This window comes from Megascapheus bottae, chromosome 5 (assembly GCF_031878675.1).
Source record: "Megascapheus bottae isolate mThoBot1 chromosome 5, mThoBot2.hap1, whole genome shotgun sequence".
NCBI lineage: Eukaryota > Metazoa > Chordata > Mammalia > Rodentia > Geomyidae > Megascapheus > Megascapheus bottae.
Window position 1 is genome coordinate 56,564,779 of NC_143513.1, and position 23,104 is coordinate 56,587,882.

General features: G+C 35.1%; 1 protein-coding gene and 1 long non-coding RNA gene across 4 annotated transcripts in view; one reads left to right on the plus strand and one right to left on the minus strand.

The window, feature by feature from the left end:
- The window catches only part of LOC150063437 (uncharacterized), a 115,494-nt gene that overhangs the window by 82,786 nt on the left and 9,604 nt on the right, over positions 1 to 23,104 (plus strand). The window lies entirely within an intron of this gene.
- LOC150063440 (uncharacterized) overlaps positions 1 to 23,104 on the minus strand; it is a 134,429-nt gene that overhangs the window by 74,284 nt on the left and 37,041 nt on the right. For 2 of the 3 annotated variants that reach the window (XM_090333174.1, XM_090333175.1), the window contains exon 4: positions 7,588 to 7,740. In XM_090333174.1, the coding sequence (XP_090189300.1) occupies positions 7,686 to 7,740 (55 nt within the window). In that variant the 3' untranslated portion in view covers positions 7,588 to 7,685. Of the gene's footprint in view, positions 1 to 7,087; positions 7,111 to 7,587; positions 7,741 to 23,104 lie in introns of those variants that run through there. The other variant, XM_090333176.1, reaches the window with a different exon arrangement.

Genomic DNA, 23,104 nt, shown 5'->3' on the forward strand with positions numbered 1-23,104 from the left:
CAGCCAGACATATCATATGAGAAATGGTACTATTTCTACAACCCAAGCAAAATTGAAGATTAAAGCAGATTCTCATGATTTTTGAACTAAGATTTACTCTAGCAAACTTGGCAAGTAAATATCAACTACAAGAATTTCTGTTTAACCTTGGACAATTATTTTTGCAAAGATTGTACGAATTCTTACAGATATATAGATTTGGTTTATATAACTTTAAGATAGGTGTATTTTACACACCATTTTAAAGAAGGAATTTTGTTGGTAATTTATGAAGTTATATACATCAAGTAGAAAGGCAGGACACTTATCCAGTCTTGTAAACAATTAGCCTCTATAGTAGAAGTTTCTCACAAAGAATGCTTAGTGTCCCATGACTGAAAAAGAAATATTTGACTGTCACTTATTGTTCCACAACGTTATCATTATTAAAGGAATCTTCAAAAACTTTGAGAATACATAGTTTGGTGCATAAAATTATGGATATTATCTTGTCACTAATTAAGACTTGTAAATATGCATTGCAGATTGTATACAATACAATCCATACAATTTTCTCTAATAATACGTTAATGTTACAGGGTCAAGAGAAAGCCTATATAGCACTTTTGGTATGTTAAGCATTAGCACTGAAGCTGGGTGCCAGTGTTTCTCATTTGTAATCTTAGCTACTCAGGAGATCTAACGATCACAGTTGCAAGCCTTTTTGGCAGAATAGTCCATGACACTCTTGTCTCCAATGAACCATTCAGAAAAATCCAGAAGTAGCAGCTTGGCTCATGTGGTAAAGCACTAGCCTAGAGCACAGACTGGCTCAGGGACTGAGCTCAAGCTCTGAGTTCAAGCCCCAGGGCTACCAAAAACAATTTTTTTTAAAAAAGAAGAAATTGATGCCTGTCTTTTGCATGTGGCAATATGTGTGTGTATCTGTCTGTCAGACTCTGCATGTGTCACAAAACATACACACCCAATTTAGACTTGAGTTTGGATCATATTTTCAGGATCCAGAATATTAACTAAAAGCAAGGTAGATGAGAATTTAACAATAAAACATATTTTTAAAAAACTGAAAGAAAACACAATAATAGATTTGATTTTCCAGAATAAATAGATTTTAACCTTTAAAAATTCAACACATAGTAATATCATGGAAAGTACTATATTGAACAGAAAGATAGTATATATGTTGATAAATCAAAAGATTGTTGACCATTTCTGTGTGAAAGAAAACAAAAGTAGACCTGATTTTCCAGAATAGATTTTAACCCTTAAAAATTCAACACAGTAATATCATGGGAAGTACTGAATTGGACAAAATATATTATATATGTAGATAAATCAACTGATTGTTGATCATTTCTGTGTGTTAAAAATATTAAGTATTTTATATACAGTAAGTCATTCTAGCTTTGGAGTAACCTTTGAAACTTTAATTTTTTCCAAACCATCAACATTTTATTTAACAAGAGATTATTGAGACATTTCTAGTGTTTACTGTATGTTTGATACAAAAATAAGGAATTCTCAAAAATATGTACTAAAAATACGAAGTTTCAAAGGCCAAAGAAGATGCCCATTACACTTCAGTCACCCAAAACAACAGCTTGTGGTCTCCTCCACTTGCACAAAGTGGGAGAGCTCGATGCCAAGAAAAATTTTAATTTTTGTATTTTACAAATATGCAGATAGATTTAGGGGTGACACTGCACAAGATGCATCATACACTTAAATTTATATGTTGAAATTGATACTCTTTGTACTCTATTTAAAGATAATAAAATAATGAAAACAAAAGCCAAAACCTTCCAAGACAAATAAACTTAAACTTATGGTATATTCCAAACTCTTGTGGTTAGGATATTGTATCCCAGGTTTTCATGCAACTTGACTGGCCCAAGATGATATTCTTTCATAAAATATGACATTTTTTTACCAGTCTTGGGTTTGAGAGCTCAGGGTCTGAGCACTGTCCTTTGACATTCTTAAGGCCAGAGCTCTACCACTTGAGCCTCAGCATCACTTCTGGCTTTTTTCTTTTCTTTTTTTTTTTAATCATCCTTTATTATATTATCAAAATACCATGTTGTAAACACATGTTAGACAAAGGCCAAAGGATCAACCACTATAAAAGCAATATTCACAAAACAATATGTCAGAAATGAACATTACAACTTGGGAAGGGGTAGGGGGAGAGAAAGTAGGAGAAAAACAAGGGAAGGGGTAATAATGTTCAAGAAGTAATATACTCACTACCTTATGAATGTAACTGTAACTCCTGTATACAGTGTTCTAATAATAAAATTTTAAAAAGACACTGATCAAGATATATTGTATCCATAAACTGGTTTGTTAAATGTTCTGGCTTTTTTCTATGTATGTGGTACTGAGGAATCAAACCTGGGTCTTCGTGCATGCTACGCAAGCACTCTACCACTAGGCCAAACTCCTGGGCCTTATTTTTATTTATTTTGTACATTAAAATTGGTAGTGTAACACCCTTGCAACATGTGACTACATGAAAAGTTTAATGTGAGATTAAAGACACAATCATGTTGACAGCTTGGATAATTTATGCTAACAATAATGTAGTGTATCTTTGTAATAGTGATTGAAAGTTAATAGCAACATTATTGTAAAAGAACCAAAGATAACTGTGGTTTCTTGACTATGAGTAAGCTCTAAAAATTTTAGTTATGTTTTGGGCTTATTAAGGTTCGGAAACTACAAAGCTTAAAGGTTAATTTATAGATGTCACAGACTCTATCTTATACTTAGAAATGTATTTGGTTCTGAATCACCTAGTTAAGCACTCAAGTTCCACAATCTCAATTAGTTATTCTAATGTATACTATCAAAGATATACAGGTACATAACAATAAATTTATTTCAATAGTGCATTTCACAACCGATTTCAGGGACTGACATGGGTGAACCAACATCCACTTTTTACTTAATGTTTCAAATCTCTTCTCAAATTCTCCCAGTGATTATAGCACCACTAAATATTAAACAAAATCAAATCCCCTATGAATTATTGAATATATTTTACTTGTATCTCTAGTAACAGCATGATTACCTGTCTAGTTTTAAGTTGTTTGTCCCAAGATTAGTTAAGTTATAAGCATTATTTGAATTAATGCAAAAGTTATTTTGCCTTAGAATGATTGAAAATAGTGATATTTAACTAAAGGTGTTTGCAGTTTGTGAAATATCCAGCTCTTCTAGAAACCTGCAAAAGCTCTTAAGGAAAATATGATTTTTATGCATCATTTTATATCAAAATGCATTACTTTGGTAATACAAATATTGACATAATCTCATAGATGTGAACACTCATTTCGTAAGTTTTATAAATTAATATCACGTTAAGACCCAGTCAACTCTTAAAACTATTTTCTCCATAAACAGGATTCACTAGAATTTCAATTTTTGAGCAAAGTGAACATAGTAGTACAAATATTTTTCAAAAAACTAAAGTGAGAATACTATTCTAAATGCAGAGAAAAGGATAGAGGACAAGATGGGAGATTAGAAGATTTTTCAATTTGATTCTATTAATGAAAAAACTAAGGGCAACAGTAGAGAAATTATATTCCCAAAAGAAAAAGTAAGAGTATATGAAATCATAAATGGAATGATAGGGTGCGACACTCATTTGGCCATAGATGAAGAAACTAAAAGACAACGTAAAGTCGGAAGAATCCTGGCTCCAAACCCACTTCACTAGGTGGTAGGGAAACCAAAGCCAGAACTGAAAGTAAGCCAATCAAACGCAAAGACAACAGCCTGATAAACTTAACTTTACCTTCCCACAAATCTTCATTTTTATTGTGACAGTGACTATTCCTGAGTAGCAGACTATCATGGGAGAAGAAATATGAAATAAATAAGACACTTTGGTTCACCACAAGTGAATAATTTCACAGTAATGCACTCTGATGATAAGGACAAAGACAAAATTCTAAACAAATTTGTCAAAAGAATGAGTACCAGGGGGTAACAATGTTTGACAAGAGAGGTATTCATTACTGTATATATGTAGAACTGTAGCACTTTATATCACCTTGACAATAAAATTAAAATTTTTTAAATGCCCAGTGAACTAGTCCGAAGAGGCTGAAAGTGGTGGCCTAGAGATAGAGTGCTTGCCTAGTATCCAGGAAGACCTGGGTTCGATTCCTCAATAATACCCACATACACAGAAAAAGCCAGAAAGGATGCCGTGGCTCATCAGTGGAGTGTGAGCCTTGAGAAAGCTCAAGGACAGTGTCCATGCCCTGAGTTCAAGCCCCAGGCCTGGCAAGAAGAAAATTGGAAGAAATTTATCTGATTGATAAATGGAGCAATCCATTAGTAAAAATGTAACACACATACAGACTGGTAGAACACTCCTTTCACATTCCATTGTAATTAGATCAGCTAGTGTTCCAGCCATGGTTCCAGCTCCAGTGCTCCCTGTGTACCTTTCCTGGCACTCCCTCCCATCCTGCTGGGAGCAGGGAGAGCCCTTCCTCCCATCCCATGTTTTCCATAGCCCAGAGACACTCCTGACTCCCCTAGAAACAGCAGTTTCTCTCTGCACCCCAACCCTGAAGCCCAGAGCCCTGGCTCTGAAGCTGAGCGTTGACACTGTACTCGCTTTCCAGAGCTCCATGGGGACTTGATCCCTCCTGACACCCACTTCAAACAAAATACAAAAAGAGCTACATAGAACAAGATTTCCATTGCGTCACCATTCTGCTTTCTTGATCACCCGTGGAGAGTCTATCATTCTGAGTTTGGGTGACCATCCCTGTTGCCTTCTTGAGGATCCCCCAAATCCATTGATGAAACTACTTTCATATCTGATTTATTAAATCCTGCTTGGGTTGTCTCTCTGCAAAGGTGAAGGTAATGTGGATGCCACAGAACCACAAACCTGGAGGCTAAATTCATGATTTTCTCTTACGAACTTCCTCCCTTGCCAATAGGCTCCTCTCAAGCTACAGGATTTTATCACCCACTGAATCTAAGTCTGGGCTTCTCAGCCTCTATTACAGATGTTTTGGCCTGTGTTGTAGGCTCCATCCTATGCACTGGGACACTATTAGCCTTGACATCCTTTACCATCCCTGACTAGATACCTTTTGCATCCCCTTATTTACATGTACTAAAAGTATCACTAAACAATGCCAAATTTCACATTGGATAGCATCATCCCCTTTCTCACTTTTAAATGCCACTGATGGAAGCCATCCAGAAGTTCATGGTCCAAGTTTAACAGGAATTTAAGAGGAAAAAAACCTACTTTTGACATTGTCAGTTATTCCTGATATGCTTTCTGAGTTTATCATGTGCGCATTATTGACCTGTATTATACAAACAAGAAACAATAAAGAAATGTTTGAAAATTTGTTTACAGACACAGTGTATTCTAATTTTTTTTCTAACTAAGGTATGGGAAATATACTTCAGGTATAAGGCAATGTCTAATTGCCCTGTATATGAAGTGACAGCACTCATCAGGAAAACCATATAATGTCAAAAATATAAATAGATGATGGGCCATGATTGGCCTAGTGGTAGAGTGCTTGCCTAGCATGCACGAAGACCCAGGTTCGATTCCTTGGTACCACATACATAGAAAAGGCTGGAAGTGGTGCTGTGGCTCAAGCGGTAGAACTCTAGCCTTGAGAAAGCCCAAGGATAGTGCTCAGGTCCTAAGTTCAAGCCCCAGGACTGGCATAATAACTGGCAGGCATCCTCCACCTTCTTAGTAAGTCTGCTTTGTGAATAAAGTTGCTGTTCTTTTCTCAGTACCTTGCCTGTTGACTAATTGTGCTGTCATACAGTAATAATAATAACTAAAAAAGCAGATAAGGAAGAAGCTCTTCTACTGGTGAACATAGAAACCATGATCAATTATGCCCTCCAAATAATCTTAAGAATATTAAAAATTGTAAAGCTTCAGGACAGACTTGCAAATAGGAGTAAAGACAAAATCGAAATAATTTCTTTGTGAATGAAAAATCATTGTTGTCCTTAGGAATTATGAAAATTTGAAAGGCATTTTAAACTGATATGTACATTAGCAACTGGTTGAGAATAAATCAATAAATAAACACAAGGAAGATGTATTTGTAGTAAAGAAGAAAAAAATGTAGTTGAAAATCTTGGGTTCTTCTAGTAAGAAAAACTGAAGGACTTATGGACCTATTGAAGTCTCTCACTTGAGACTTTGTAATTTTTCACTTTAGAACACCTGAAATAATATGGCTAAAAATGGAAATTTCAGATTTTGATGTGCTTGTTGTGTGTGCGTGTGTTGCATAATTGTGTGTGTGTGTGTGTGTGTGTGTGTGTAAAAGAGAGAAAGAGACAAAGAGAGAGAGAGAGAGAGAGAGAGAGAGAGAGAGAGAGAGAGAGAGAGAGAGAGAGATCTCACCCAGCTGACTCTATGGGAACAGATGATGTCCCATGTAGTTCTCACAGCCTTTCCCAAACTTTGACCATACTGCCTTGATATCTTTTGGAAGGGTGAACTTCAACCTAGGTGCATAGAGAAATCACCTGTATGCACTTAAAATAAGTCCCTGAGTTCTAACACCAGAGATTCTAATTTGTCTGGTTGAGGACTTGGAATGACTACAAATACTGCCCAGAAAATTCCAGTGCATTGACAGGATTTAAAGCAATATACTCACTATGAGGTGGACTTTGGAAAGTAGAAAATTCCCAACCGTTGCCCTAAAATTCTAAACTATAATGTGACATAGTAAAGTGAGCCCAGTCTAAAAGGTAACATTATAAAGGAAGGAAGAAGTAGCCAGCCACTTAATTACTCTGTACATACTGAAGTAGTCACCTAGGGCCCTTAAGGAATGACAGAGGGATATGCTCAAAATTACTCCTTCAAAACTATTTAGAGACTGTTTCTTAAGAATTGAAAGTTATGGGCCTGGGAGTTTGGCCTAGTGGTAGAGTGCTTTCTTAGCATTCACAAAGACCTGGGTTCAATTCCTCAGTACACCATACACAGAAAAAAAGCTGGGAGTGGTTCTGTGGCTCAAGTGGTAGACCTCTAGCCTTGAGAAAAACCAAGGACAGTGTTCAGGCCTTGAGTTTACGCCACAACTGGTAAAAGAAAAAGAAATTGAAAGTTATTGGTTTTAAGGTAACAGTGAATCTGAGCCAAAAATGAAGTCATTAATCTGTAGCATAACATTATTTTCCTCAAAATGTTTTGGCATTCATAAAACACATAGCATCTATAGAGATATCTTCCACTTTGAAACAAATGTGATGTTAACTTTCTTTTTTCCATATATTTTTAATTGTAATTAATAGAAGGGTTACATTATGTTCACCAGATAGAAGGTGCATTGCTTCACATACATTGATACCCTTTCTCATGTCTTGGTTCCCATATCCCTCCCCCACCGCCACCCCTCATCTTGTTTTCCCCCTTCCCTATCCTATTTCAAATAAACAAATACGCATATATAAAATATATCAGATAACAAGGTGAAATACTGTAACAATATGAAATAGCCAAGGGACAGCAAAAGAGATGAGAGATAACGTAGTACATTAAGGACAACAATCACTTACTATATGGCTTTTGTTTCTTTCTTCTTGAAGAGAAAACAATGATCCATCACTCTCACTTTGATAATTAATACACGTTGGATCACAAGAAGGATTTCTTTTCAGTTCAGTTCTATACAGGTTTGATCACATTTCAGGCTTCTTGTATTCCTTGCTCTAAACAAAACAAGAAAAGTTTGTCATTGAAGGTTAATACAAATTGTAAGCCCTTTTCCAGAAGACTATGTATCAAAATATTGTAAGCATATGCAAAAAGAATTATGTTGCTTGATGTTGCTAACTTAAAATATATCACTAAATTTGATGAAATATTAAGATGAAATACTTTCAGTATTTGACTCAATACTATTTGAAATGTGTAGCTTGATTGCAATGAAATAATCAGAGTCACTGACATATAACAATGATTTATATGGCAGAAATTCTAGTAAAAAAAAGAGGGGGGCTTTGTACAGCTGTCATCAAGAGATTATAAAGTGACAGGTTTTTCAAAGAGGAGATAAATACTCAGTCACCCTGAGTATTCTATTATGTGTATCATAGACTGTGTGTTTTATTATGTGGCATTACAGATTCAGCCTGTAAGTACCACAAGAAAAAAATACTATGACTTTACATAAGAGTAACTAAAGTTTTGCTACATGCAATACTAAATATGTGGGTTATACTGAATGGTAATTTTAACTATCTGGTTTTATTCTTCTGCACAAAAGAAAAGGTTGATTCTACAATAAGTATTCTTAATTTACAGTTAGCTGACTGAGTGCATGCAAATTGAAATAAAACTGCAGCCTTGGGACATTCTAAAACATGACACAAGAGGTTGCCAAGGTAACCCACCAGGAGGCTGTCTTGGCATCTTCTGAATACAATGGAAAGAAAACATTATAATGAACAGATGGGGGCTGGGGATTTTCTGGGCAGGGTTGCATAATCAAACCCTTGCAAAGCAACTGGAGTTGCATGAAATTGCTTCTGAACAACAACAACAATAAAAAGAACAAAATATCTCCCACACTTCCACTACTTAAAGCAGGTGGGATTTTTAGTCCACAGGAGTAGAATTTTAAAAATAACTGAAATAGATTAAAGCCTCTATAATAATATTTATCAAATTTCATCCTTCCAAAAGTATTTACCAGAGATGCACAACTTAAATTGGGGATGTAGAAATGATGTCAAATTTGTACTAATTACATTGGTAGGTCTTTAAAAGAATTTGTCTAAGAAAAGAGTTTCAAGGTATAACATCCCAAAAGAAGAATGAAGGAAAAGAATGGAGGACACTAAGAAATCATTTCATGTTACTGCCTCATTAATTTTGCATTTATTCCTGACACTCTTAGAATTTGAAGTTATTTTTTTGATTTGGAGTTGTTGCTTTATATTTCACACTACCGCTATTTCTGTTTAGCACACACTAGAAGCTTTAGTTACCTCTTTCTGAAGAGCTAATGTTCTCTAACTCAAGGTTATTCTATAAATAGCTAGTCAATCTCCTTGGCCTCTCCTTTTGTTTCTTTTCTTTTTTGCCATGTCCCTGAAGATGGAAAAAGAACTTTCAGAGCTAATGAAGAACAGGTATTGAGATAGGTCACTCTGGTGATGTATGCATGGGAAATTCCATAGGCCATGTGCCTGTCACAGAAAAAATGCATTTCAAAATTCTCCTCTTGAATGAAAAGTTCCATTAGGAAAATACAGATTTGAGCTATTTATAACATTGCATCTAACAAGATAACTAGAATCTTTGATTGTATGTGTCTCTGGTGCTATTAATTCTCTTAAAGTTTAAAATCAAACCTGATTATTTTACCTTGTCTATTGGTTCAAAATAACCAATATTGTTTTGATGAAATTGAAAGAAATCTTAAGACCCAGTATTATTGTCTCTTTTTAAAGGTACTCCTTTCTTTTGGGGCCTGGGCTCTGTCCTTGAGCTCTTCAGCTCAAGGCTTCTGCCCTCCCCTTGAACCAAGCCTCATTTCTCATTTTCTAGTAGTTAATTGGAAATAAGAGTCTCAGGTCCTTTTGTGCCAGGCTGGCTTTGAACCTTGATCCCCAGATCTCAGCCTCCTGAGTAGCCAGGATTATAGGAGTGAGCCACCACGCCGGGCTAAAGAGTACTCCTTTTAAGACATTAAATTCTTATACTTTCATGGTTCAGCTGTCTGCTTATATCACTAAGATACAATTATAAATCCTTAGAATTTTTCAGTCTTTTTCATTATCTACAGACTCGTAGAGATTCCTTGCTGTAATATATAAAACTCTTCTCAAAATCCTAGACTTCTGCTACTGTATAACATTTTTCTAATCACTGGAATTTCTCAACCTCTCTACTTCTCCTTTTGTATAACATTTTCCAATCACTAGAATTTCTCATCCTCTCTGAACATATAAGTTTATTTTTTCTTTTCTCTCAAGAGTATCTTTCTCTTTTTATGGCAATGACTTCTTTTATTTCTACCTCACATGTCATATCAAATATAAAACAGTATATGCTTCTTGCTCATTAATGGAAGTCATTTTTCTTGTTTCTATGATATGTTGCATTTATCTACTATAGCATGCATCACATTCTGATGTGTTTGAAAAGTCTACCTTGCTTGCATGAAATACTTCACATAGACAAAATTATTTCTTGTTTATTTTTAGTAGGTGGCATATATGAGTTTTCAGTATGCAACAAGGGAATCAACAAAGTTTGAATTTGTTAGCATGAACTCTTTAGTCATAGCCTACACAGATCCAGGGTTGAGGAATGGTCTGAGGGGTGAGAAGTCCAGTTTTAGCTTGAGAGTTTAGGATCCTGACTCATAAGCTTTGTCAATAGATTGGACCCATCCAGTGATTTAGAATAAAGACTATGTTTGGACAAACATATATAAGCTATTATGGAGTATACACCATAAAAACATTTCTAACATACAAATCTGGAGAATTTGCTTAAATATGGAAATACTTTCCATTAAATGTAGAGTACACTTCATTTTCATGTAGAGTGCACTACATTTCCATAGTATATGAATCATGCTTACCATTAGGCATAAAATGCACTCAGACTCCAATTTTAGTTTTTAAAAGTGGTATCTCTACATGTTGAAGGAACAAGGCTTAAGGTCATAACTTTATCATCTTCAACTCTAAGCATACTCCATCTTCTGAAAGGAGCACCTATACTATGATCTCTTTGTAGCCTTAAACAAACCAGACCAAGAGCACAAACTGTTTCTACAGCAAGACTCTTAGTATTCCTTGTATTGGAGAGAAACCAGAGATGGGAAACTATAGAAGGAGTAATAGGAATAATAAATCACAGCAGTGCTCATATCCATATATTGGATTCGGCAGCTTGCAAACAAGTACTGAGCACTCATGAGTTGACTAGATGCCAAATTTTCAGGTAGCTAAGCAAACTGAATTTGTTTGGATGCTATAAAATTGGCACCGATATATTTCTGCTCATCTCCTAAAATTACTCTTTTGCTACTGCCTTCCTTGCACTCCTTAGGTGAAGGTAGATGTAAAGGTAAAAATGAGAAATATGTGCACAATGCTGAGTGTACTTATGCCCAATCTTCTCTATCATAACAGTGATATAATGATCATAGTGATAACTAAATGGAGTGTTATTTCAAGCCTTTTGTAATCATAATGTAAGGCACTTTCTCTGCAGGAATGAGCTAATGGATATGTGTGATGAAAATGCCATCTCACATTACAATACCAGTTCTCCAACTGAGAACAAACATCTCTCCTAATCACACCATCTTTGCTAGGTCCTGTCTTCCCTTGGCCCCTCACCTCAACATTCCTGAATATATCTCTACCCCTGCCCTAATCCCTATCACTGGCTAGAATTTTCCTCAGATGAGAGACTTACCTGAATGAGGATTTGACAAAATCTCATCTGTGTCATCGAGCATGGAGCTCTCTTCCTTTTAGCCACAACTGCATGATCATAACTTTTCCCTTGAAGTCTTTCAGTTAATATGCAGATCATTATTCACTGCAAGTTCCAGCTCTCAGGCTCTGGCCTTAGCCAGCTGGATTTTTCCTTTGTCCCTGTGTTCATCACTCTAAGAAGTGAGGAACTCAGCATGGATGATGAGTAAGCTTTCATAAAATAGGATGAACTAAAGCCTGATTAAGTCATGATTTCACTGGGCAGATAATGATTTACCAGTTGATGAGAGTCTGACTGTTGGAACCCTTGTTGGGAGATAAGCAATGACATCTAAGCTCAGAGTCAGAGAAGGTACAAGATCCAAGAGATCAACTCTTGTACAACTCTAGCACATTCCCTTGCAAAGGCAGTATTTACTTGTATATTAAAAGCATTCATTTTTTATCACCAAAGCATATCATATACATACATAAAACAATGAAACTCATTAGTCTGAGAGCAAGAGGATCAAGAGTAGAGGTTAGTCAGGTCAGAAAGTTCATTAGATTCTCTTATAACCAATAAAAGTTGGGCACACATATAATGAGTGATTGTTGTCCTTAATGTACTATATTATCTCTCATCTCTTTTGCTGTCCCTTGGTTATCTCATATTGTTACATTGGTTATCTGATACATTGTATATATACATATTTGGTTATTTGAAGTAGGATAGGGAAGGGAGGAAAACAAGATGAGGGGCGGGGGAGGGGAAGGGAAATGCAGACCAAATCATGAGAAAGGGTATCAATGTTTGTGAAGTAATGCACCTTCTATCTGGTGAATATAATGTAACCCTTCTATTGATTACAATAAAAAAATATATGGGGGAAAAAAGCTGGGCACAATGGCATAGCACCTGTCAACTCAGCCACATGGCAAGTGTAAATAGGAAGATCATAATCCAGGCTGTTCCCAGGACAAACTAGGACGATTGCAACCCCACAGAGAGATTAATGATGACTTCATGAGACCCCATTTGTACAGTTGATACATATTGTAATTATTTTCTCTGTAGAGGAAAGCCATTGTTACATGGCAGGTGATATATTTGATACCTAGAGAATGTACTCATGTTTCTCTTTTCCCCCTTCCACCATTCAAACAATCACCAAACTCCATGTTTTCTATGAATTTCTGCCTTATAGCATAGAAAGAAATAACATTTTATGAACATATATACACATGCCTCCACAACTTGTTTTGATGGTCCCTTCCAAAATACACCTAAACCTCAGTTTCTCATTTTGTTTCTTATTTACTGTCGGTATTACTCCATTGCCTGACCATTCTTTAAGTGACTCCTCTTGTTCGTGTTAACAAGCAAAGACAGAAATCAACCTAAGGGTGAGGACTATGACTGCCAAAATCTGTGTTCTCGCAGGCACAGTGGCTCAACATAATAAATACTGCAATTAAAAGTCATGAAGGTCCCCGGTGGGGTGGCTTACGCCTGTAATCTCAGCTACTGAGGAAGTTGAGATCTGAGGATCAAGGTCACTAAAGTCTGTGAGACTCTTATCTCAAATGAGTTCAGAAAACCAGAAGTGGCGCTATGGCTCAAGGGGTAGAGAGGTAGCCTTGAGATGAAGAGCTCAGGGACAGTTTCCAGGCCCCAGAGTTCAAGTACCACAATGCACCAAAAAAAAAAAAAAAAAAAAAAAAGACATGAATGCATATGTTTTTAAATAAATAAATATTTACTAAATTTAACTAAGATTATCATTTATATAGAACACCCAACTAAAAAATAAAATTTATAAACCTGGATTTATGTAAGAGGGTGCATGGGGGAATTTTCATCTGAACTGCAATTTTCTATTCGTCGTTGGTGGAGAAAACTGTATTTCCTTTTAGTATTACCTTTAAGGCAAGGATAAATTTTACTACAAAACCTGTATAAACTTAAGAAAGAAAAGGAGTTAATTTATCACCTAACCTAGCCTGCATAAGATTCAGCTCTATTGTTTTTTTGGAAAGTTAGTTAGGAAAGCCTTCATTTTCATTTTTGTACACCCAGTTTACCACTCAACTTTGTACCTTACTGTTTTAATCTTTTAGAGTTCCATTCTCTATATTCCAGAGCATAATTTTTAGTAGATTTAACTCTAGGACAAAAGCACATTGTCAGTTGTGACAAGATATTTTTGTAGAATATAAAAGTTGATTAAAATGGATGGTATTAATATATATGATAAAAATGACATAAATATTATTTTTAATAACTTAATGTTTAACAATTTTGATGTTAAAATAATATTTAAGAAAATATACTCGTATTTATACACATATGTATTTCCATCAGTTTGCCCAGTAATTTTAATGGTTTCCTTAAAAGTTTTATTGTTTTGTTTCTATATCACTGGGCCATTGTTCTTTAGGATATCTAATTTAGGGGACTTGCAAATCTTTTAAGTGTATGATAAGTTATTTAAAGTAAAATTGTTTCACATAGTATTAAAAGTTTTTAATAGCAAACCATACAGAGATGCTTTTGTGAACCTCTCTTCACTGAAAATGAAAGTGTAACTCAAAAAGTAAATTTAGCAAACAACAGATTTGAAACCAACATATCTTATCTCAATCATGCCCTATGGTATTTTTATTTACAAAGCTTAATTCTAAAATTAAAATGATAAAAGTGATATATGCTCATGGTAAAATAAATTAGTTCCAATTAAATAATCACACATATATGACATGTTCGTACTTTAGTATATTTTTATATTTGCAGATAATTGCATATATTAATATAACATGTAAAATATATAATCAATTATGACAATGACTTTTTTCTCTTTTTTTTTTTGACAGTCTCAGTCTTAAGCTCAGGGCCTGAGCAGTGTCCTTGGATTTTCTCAAGGCTAGAGCTCTACCACTTGAGCCTTAGCACCACTCCTGGCTTTTTTCTATGTATGTGGTACATGGAATTGAACCTGGGTCTTCGTGCCTGCTAGGAAAGCACTCTACCACTAGGCCAAATTCCCAGACATTTTTCTCTTTTATATAGTATAGTTAAATACATTAAAGTTGCACATGTACTTTTAGAACATTTTTGCCTTCCAAACTATATAATAAGCTTTAAAATTTTTGAATCAGTGAGCAGTTTTGTACATCATTCTTTTTTGACATTTTCGATGGCTATGGAATATTTCTTAGTTATACTTTACAATGTAGTAATTTACAGTGTTAGCAACACTGCATTTATAACTTAGTCTGAAGAATTTAGATAGCTTTACAAAATGAAATTGGCCAAATGAACTGTTTCAAGAGATTGGCAGTACTCATGGCTGCCACCTTTGACTGCTACCACCCAGTGCAGTCTATACTCTACACTCACCTGTAACTAATTTTGCCAAAGTACTTTATAAGTTATCTCATGCCATTAAATGACTACGTGTCATGTCTCTCTACACACTGGTCTGCAAGGAGTGACACTATATACAACTTCCTTCTTTTGTTTTCTTATATAATGCTATATTCGCTTGTTTCTGGTCAGTGATCTCTCCCGCAAATCTTTCAAATCCTAAAAGCCACCTCCCTAAAAGATTCATCCAGTCCCTTAAAAATGAAAAAAGGCGGCAGGGAGTTTGGCCTAGTGGTAGAGTGCTTGCCTAGAATGCATGAGGACCCGGGTTCGATTCCTCGGTACCACATACATAGAAAAAAAAGCCAGAAATGGTGCTGAGGCTCAAGTGGTAGAGCTCTAACCTTGAGAAAGTCCAAGGACAGAGCTCAGACCCTGAGCTCAAGCCCATGACTGGAAAAATAAAAAAAGAAAGAAAAAAAGGCAGTCTAGGCAAGCTTTCCCTTGTTTATATCATGAAACATTCAGAAATAGCATAATTTATCCTAAGAAACAAACAAGAAACATTATTAATTCAATAGATGGAAAAGAGCCAAGTATAAGAAACATGTCTATATTATTTATTAATACAAATCTATCATATATCATAATGCCTGGTCCTTTGTCCTGCTCTGAATAGTGAATGAAAATTTCCTTCCTTCCCCTCAGGGACTGAGACTTTGTTTGAAACCTTATCACTGAAGGGCATACAAAGAATGCTGCAAGCTTTATATAATTCATGAAAAGGTATTTGAAGGTGGTATCATGAAAAATAAAAAAAATCTGTACTTTATAGGAAAAGAAGCTATGCTTTTTTTATTCTCATGAAATTCCTTTGGCTGAAACTCATTACAATTCTTTGTTACTAACTGTATGATTAGTCAGTCTGCCTTGGGACAGATTTTGATCAGTAATTGTAGAAATCTTGCCATGATGAATAGCTTTGAGAGTCTTCATTAAAAAGTAAAAATGATGCTGAAGAAATGTAATAAATTCACAGTCACCCTTTGGTTTCACCTTTAAAAGTAGATGATTCTAGGATTCTTGAAAACTCAGTGATGTATCTCAGATAGAACAATTGCTATTAGAATTCCTGGAATCCTGAAGATTAATTACTTTACTGTAACTCTCTTCCTTCATTTATGAGTTCAGAATTTCCTGGAGCAAATATGTACTAGAGATTCCTTGTCAGCAGTTTTCCGCATTCATTCTATTTCATATTTGTTATGGCATTCTTCATTTCAAATTATTAGGCTTCAAGGTATTAAATGAATATCTCTGTGCTTCCTGATGTATTTATGAGTGCATGTATAAATTCAAGGTTCAGTCTTACCTCTTGACAAAAAGACATGCTGGGTTTTAGTCTTTATGCTATAGGATTGAAAAGGCTGAATTATTTTTACCAACACATTTTAAATTATGTACATCTCTTTTCAATGATACAAAAGTTCAGACCTTGCAATTTTTCATCCATCTTACCCTCTTTATTTCTCTAGTCCACATTGTCATCAGTATTGACTGTACACTAAACACAAATCATCTTTTTCTAAATATTATCCAGCAAAACTGCACAAAATAAAAGTGCTTTTAGAATATGCTGTAAAACCAAGATTTTGAATGAGTCTATCATGTCTTTCTTGGAGGTAATAGAATAATCATCAGATCACTAAAACTGTTGAGATAATTATAATAAACAAGATAACCTGAATCTTAAAAACAGCATTATCATATATGCACACCTTTAAGAAGAATGCACTATGATAAGATTTTTCTGTTATTTCTTTCAGGAACATAGAATCATTTGTATCACCCACAGTAGCTCCGTAGCAAAATATTTTCATAGCTAATGCAATGTCCTGGGCTCGATCCCCAGTGCCAAGAAAGAAAAGTAAAAAAAAAATACAGTTAATAGGGCCAGGAGTTTGGCCTGGAGGTAAGAGTGCTTGCCTGGCATGCACAAAGACCCTGGTTCCATTCCTTGGTACCACATACATAAAAAAAAAAAAAAGCCGAAAGTGATGCTGTGGATCAAATGGTAGGACTCTAGCCTTGAGAAGATCCACAGGTACTAAGTCCCTGAGCTCAAGCCCAAGACTGGCAAAAAAAAAAAAAATACAGTTAATAAAATGTAACTGTGATGTATTTTGTAATAGTAAAAAGTAGCTTCCAGGAAGATTTATGTGGGACAGTCACTCATTCAACACAGATGTATTGAACATTTTCTGACCATACAAACATAATGAGAATAACATGTACTAGTTAGGCACAGCCCAACTTGTTCTAGCTTACAAATGATTACCATCAGGGTTTGTTGTTTACAGAAACTCATAATTACTATGAAGCAATGAAAATCTAGCATTTATACAAATAATTTTTGTAAGAGAATTAGACAAGATGGTCAAAGGATCTACTTGCAAGTCTGAACAGAGTCAAAGAGTTCAGAAGAAGAACGCAACAATAGAGAAGAAAATGCAAATCCAATGAAAACTTTTTTTGGCTTTTAGTTTTATCTACATGTATATTTTTTGCTAATATCTGATTCCAGGACATTCTAGTATTCTTAAAGTTATCTATTAAATATAGTTGGATTTCAATTTTAGAAAATATGCCCATGAAAGTTAATGATAAAATGGAACTTGGAAATGAAGAACTGAAGATAGAAGCTTAGACAGAGTGGAGAACAAGTTTACTCCTAGGAGATGGCACTACTGGTATTGATAGGTAAAGATCAAAAGTAAACATTGCATTATGTATAGAAAAGTTCCTGCCAATTACACAGAAGAATTGTCCATCCTCAATGTCGCTAGGGGAGATGGGGGAACTATAATTACATGTCTTATTGAATAATTTGGAATATTTGTAAGTTAGTTATTGAAAATCACTTAGCCTGTTTGCTACTCCATTGAGAAAAATAATAATTTAGAATAACTCTCCTAAGTCAGTTAATTGGTATACCTCTGACTCTCCAGTTCTGAAAGTACCAAATATTATAGTAGGTGCTAGGGAAATTGCAAAAAATATTAAAACTACATTCCTCACTCAGAAAATATTTAAACTATAGTTGTAGTAAAGATGTGCATCCATGAGACCTAAAACAGAATAGGATTATTTTGAAAAGAATAAACTGTGATAGTGGCCCATGAAAGATATGCACTAAAATGGAATGCATTCTCCTGGTAAAATTCCAAGACCCTGTGGAAATAGAAGCACTGGACTCTTTCCTTTGCACCTATAGCAAAGCTTCTTACATTTATTATTGCTCTTTCCTTCTGAAAACTTACCCACTTGCTCATAGAATGAACCCTTCAACATTAGACACTGGGCATTACTAATATCTGATTAGCAGTATATAGACCATGCTCTAATAAGTCCATTAAATATTTATGCAATTGAATCAATAGACAGGATGGAATATTAATATTATTGGAACATAAGCATCATCATGTTAAGAAGAACACAGAAATGAATGAGTGTGTCTCATTTATAAGGAGACAACATTGACAAGAATTAGGTTTTAGGGTGTCAATGTCACTGCACCCCCTTAAACTAACTTCAGAAAAAGTAACAATAAAGAATATTCTGGAATCTTTTAGAGGTGGAGAATGAAATAGCTAGTCCTCAGCATCATTCACTGTAGCACACTTTGAGAGACCAACACTACAATTATCAACTCCCTTGGTAACTCTTCTGGGCTTCTCTAAATATTGAGGCACTTAATCTTTTCTTTTTTAATTTAATTTTATTTGTTATTGTCAGGGTAATATGAATGGAGGGATTACAGTTACATTCACCAAATAGCAAGGTGCATTACTTTTCACCTTTCTCATGTTACTTTAATGAAGGTCAGTTTGTTTGCTTGCTTAATCTAGCTGGGAAGGAGTTACTGTTGCAGTAAGGTCAACTTTCTATCCCTGACACCAGAATAGAGTTTTTGGTTTGACCTGAACTAAAAAATGCTCAGCAGTCATTTCAAGGCTGCGCTTGTTGAACCTCTCTCCTTTCCTGACCCAGCCTCAGTGGTTTAAGTAGCTGATTTAAGCAAGGTGATATGAAATATTCAATTTTATGGTGAATTAATAAATTGCTATTGGAGACTTTTGAAAACGCTTTTGTTAGCATTAGTTGTAGAAAGGGGCATCATTTTGACATGTTTATATGTGCACACTTGTAACTTCATGCTCATTCTTCCCTGATATCGCTCATTCCTCCCTTTTGAAAACAAACCCCAGCAAACCACAATGTTCCAATTTTCACACACTGACAAAAGTACACCAATCATACTCACCCTTTCTACTCTCCCATTCTTCTACCAGACAAGACCTGTTTTATATTCTTGTCATTCATACTTTTTAGTGTGTGCTGTTTATAGGGGTCTAACTTTCACATATACAGTACTTTGATCATATTGACCCCCTTCCTTATAGTCGCCTTCCCCAACCCCTTCTTACTGTAATTTCACAATAGCCACTGAGTTTCCTTTCACCACTTCCATTCAAACATGCATCCCTGTATTGTTCTCTTCCCTCCCAGTCCCCTGAAAGATTCCTACAGAGGCAAAGATCTTTACAAAATATTAAATGAACTAGTAGTGGTGATCTTTTTTTTTTTCCATTCAACAAAGCAGTTTATGAAGACAATGCATTGGTGGTCTTAAAAGCTTGTCAGGATGTCATTAAAAGTTTTGAAGCAAATATAAATATATATAAAACACATGTGAATGTTTTAGAACCACCATGATGAAGTAGTTGGAAGAAGAAAAAGGTCAAAGTCTGTTACATTTCATGACTCCATAGTCCATTTTGCAAGCAGGGAGCCTTTCTAAACCTTTTCCCTGCCTTTTCACTTCTAAGAGCTTATTTGGAGATAAACAATAAACTTCTCAACCTTTGTCTTGTTATGTGAATCCCTACATAATGCACATAACAAATTCATGTTCAGTTTTAGCTTTGCCCCACATAAATCTCTTGCACTTTTGCAATATACTTAACCATATTTAATATTATATTTATCAATGGCAACAGTCTTTTATATCTGTAAATCTTAGTACAAACTGATACCTCTTGTCTGGACTAATCTGACAACTCTGAAGTACAGGCAAAAGTTAAAAAGTATAAATTGCTGTTGGATCATGCCTGTAATCCTAGGTACTCAGGAGGCTGAGATCTGATGATTGTGGTTTGAAGCCAGCTAGGAAAGGAAAGTCCATGATATTCTATCACTAATTAACACTCTTCCCCCCCCAAAAAAAAACCAGAAGCAGATGGGTGGCCCAAATGATAGAGCACTAATATCCTTGGTATGATATTTGCTTTGAATCCTTATTTGTACAGGCCTTCATTTCTTTCAGACACCCCAACTGAGTCTTAGTACATTTGCTTGGGCACAAATCTCAATAAATTTCTAAACACTAAATTCTGCATTATAATGAACAGTACAAACAAATGGTAGGGGGAAAAGGCCCTCTTTGGCTTCACACAACTAGTATTTTAATTTCTCCATCCTTCACTAATCTAAACCACAGCATAGAGAGGTAGAAGGTAATAAAGATGGTAACAATTAATTTCACTCATTTTTACCAACACTGTAAGGTTTTTAATTGGTGGATAACAGGAATTATAATTCAGCATAATACAGTGATGTTTTAAGTTTCAATACTTCATCCTATCATCTAAAAAAAGCTTTAAATTATATAATAGTCTCTTATTACCTATATAAAAAGCCAACAAAAATAATTTTTACTTAGATTTCGCCCCATAACTAATTATTATAGCATGCATTTATTCACCTTTATAATAGGTAGATTTTTAAACTACCTTTAAGTAGACTTCCCATATAAAGTTAATACATGCAATTTAATAGCTATAATTTAATACGTTAGGTTATTAATATACATGGGATACCAAACTGGCTATTAGTGTCATATTATTTCTTTTATAGTAGTTTGTGATTGCATATGCTCTAACTCCAACAGTGCTTAATCACTACATTGCAAAAAAAAATGTGAACACCATAATCATTACAGTGAAAAGGACCCTAAATTGAATATTAATGCAAATATAATCTTTTTTGGCCATTTTAAAACCACTTTCTTTTATTGTCTTTCTTTGTGAACTAGTCATAGCCATTGCCTTTCATTTTTATTTAGACTTTTTATTTTACTTTAATTTTTATTTATCTATTTTCCCAGTCCTAGAGCTTGAACTCTGGGTCTGGGCACTATTACTGCTGTGTTCAAGGCTCTACCAATTGAGCTACAGCTTATTTTTAATTGCCAAAGAATTAGTGTTTATTTAGAAAGCTTCTTTTATTCACATCACATTTTTTTAAATTATTTTTTATTGTTGGGTAACGGATAGAGGGGTTACAGTTACATTCGCCAGGTAATAGGTGCATTATTTCTAACACATTGATACCCCTTCTCATGCTTGTCCCATTTCAATCTCCCCTCAATCATTTCATTTTCCCCACTTCCCTTTCCTATTTCAAATAAACAATAAATGTATGTACAATATTCCAAGTGACAAAGTCAGATACAGCAACAATATGAGATTAACCAAAGGGCATAAAAGAAGTACAAATCAAAACAACTTTGAGATTCTACCTCATTCCAGTTAGAATGGCCATGATCAAGAAATCTAATAACAACAGATCCTGATGGGGATGTGGCCAGGAAGGATCACTACTACACTGTTGGTGGGAGTGAAAACTCATTCAACCACTATGGAAAGCAGTATGGCAGTTCCTCAAAAGACTAAACATAGAGCTCCCCTATGACACAGCAATTCCACTAGGCATTTACCCAATCGTCCAGAAACAAGGACATATTAAAGCCCCTAGCACAATGATGTTCTTTGCAGCACTATTTAACATAGTGAAGATATGGAACCAATCTAAATGTCCCACCACTATTTAACACAGTGAAGATATGGAACCAATCCAGATGTCCCAGCTTTTTAATGGAGATAAAAGTCTCAAGGACTATCTGAAATTGGATAGGGAATGGGGGAAAACAAGATGAGGGGTGGGGGAGGGGGGAAGGGAAATGGGGACCATGACATGTGAAAGGGTATCAATGTGTGGGAATTAATGCACCATTTATCTGGCAAATATCATGTAACCCTTCTATTAACTACAATAAAAAATATATTAAAAAAAAAGTCTCAAGGACTGGGCCGGGAGTTTGGTCTAGTGGCAGAGTGTTGCCTAGCATGCACGAAGACCCAGGTTCGATTCCTCAGTACCATATACCTAGAAAAAAGCCAGTGCTGAGGCTCAAGTGGTAGAGTTCTAGCCTTGAGAAAGTCCAAGGACAGTGCTCAGGCCCTGAGGTCAAGCCCAGGACTGGCAAAAAAAAAAGTCTCAAGGACGTTTCTGCCCCATCTATCTTTGAATCTTGATCTTCAAATCTGTCTTTTGAATAGGTATGGGTAAGTTATAAGCCACTGGTGTCTGGTTGTGAATCATTTTAAAACATTAGATATTTTCTACTTTTACAAATAAAATCTGTTCGATAATATCACACATCAAATCGTCTTTTGTGTAGAGAAAAACAACACAAGGGATAGGATTTGTAAAGCATGTATTCTCTACTTGCACTTTCTGTATCACTTGCCTTTCACTATCTTGATTATTCTTCTTGGTGTTATGATTTATTTGATTTAACTTTTTTGAAATACTCCATTCTCAGTGTATTATTCTATATTTACTACCCTTCCTGTGCAATTCACATTCCCTTAAACAGTACTTTGATTATTCTCATATGTCCTTCTCAGCCATTTTCTTCAGTCTTCCTCCAATTCTGATATCCACATTCCAAGTGCCTTCCATTTCTGAGCTTGCTTCTAAGATAATGAAAAACAGTCTGCTCGATAAATAGGCCAACTTGAAAAATCAAGGACTATCCTTCAGAGTCTTTATTGCAGTCTCTTCTTCAGCAAGAATGTTCAGCCAAAGGAGCCCTGTGCTGTCATGCCTCAGTTTCTTTCAGATATGGAAATAACTTAGAGTGAGAGTTTTATGAAAAAGAGGATAGAACTTTCCCAAAGAAACATTTCCTGCTCACTCAGCTCTTAGAAGCATATTCAGCTAACATAAATCTAAGTCAGAAGCAAAAGAGGGGGATTGTAATAATAAAGACTGAAAACTAACCTTTTACCTACTGTATCTAACTCTATGGAAATTAGCCTATTTGCAAATTAGAAAATTACAATTCGGTGGTGTGTTTAG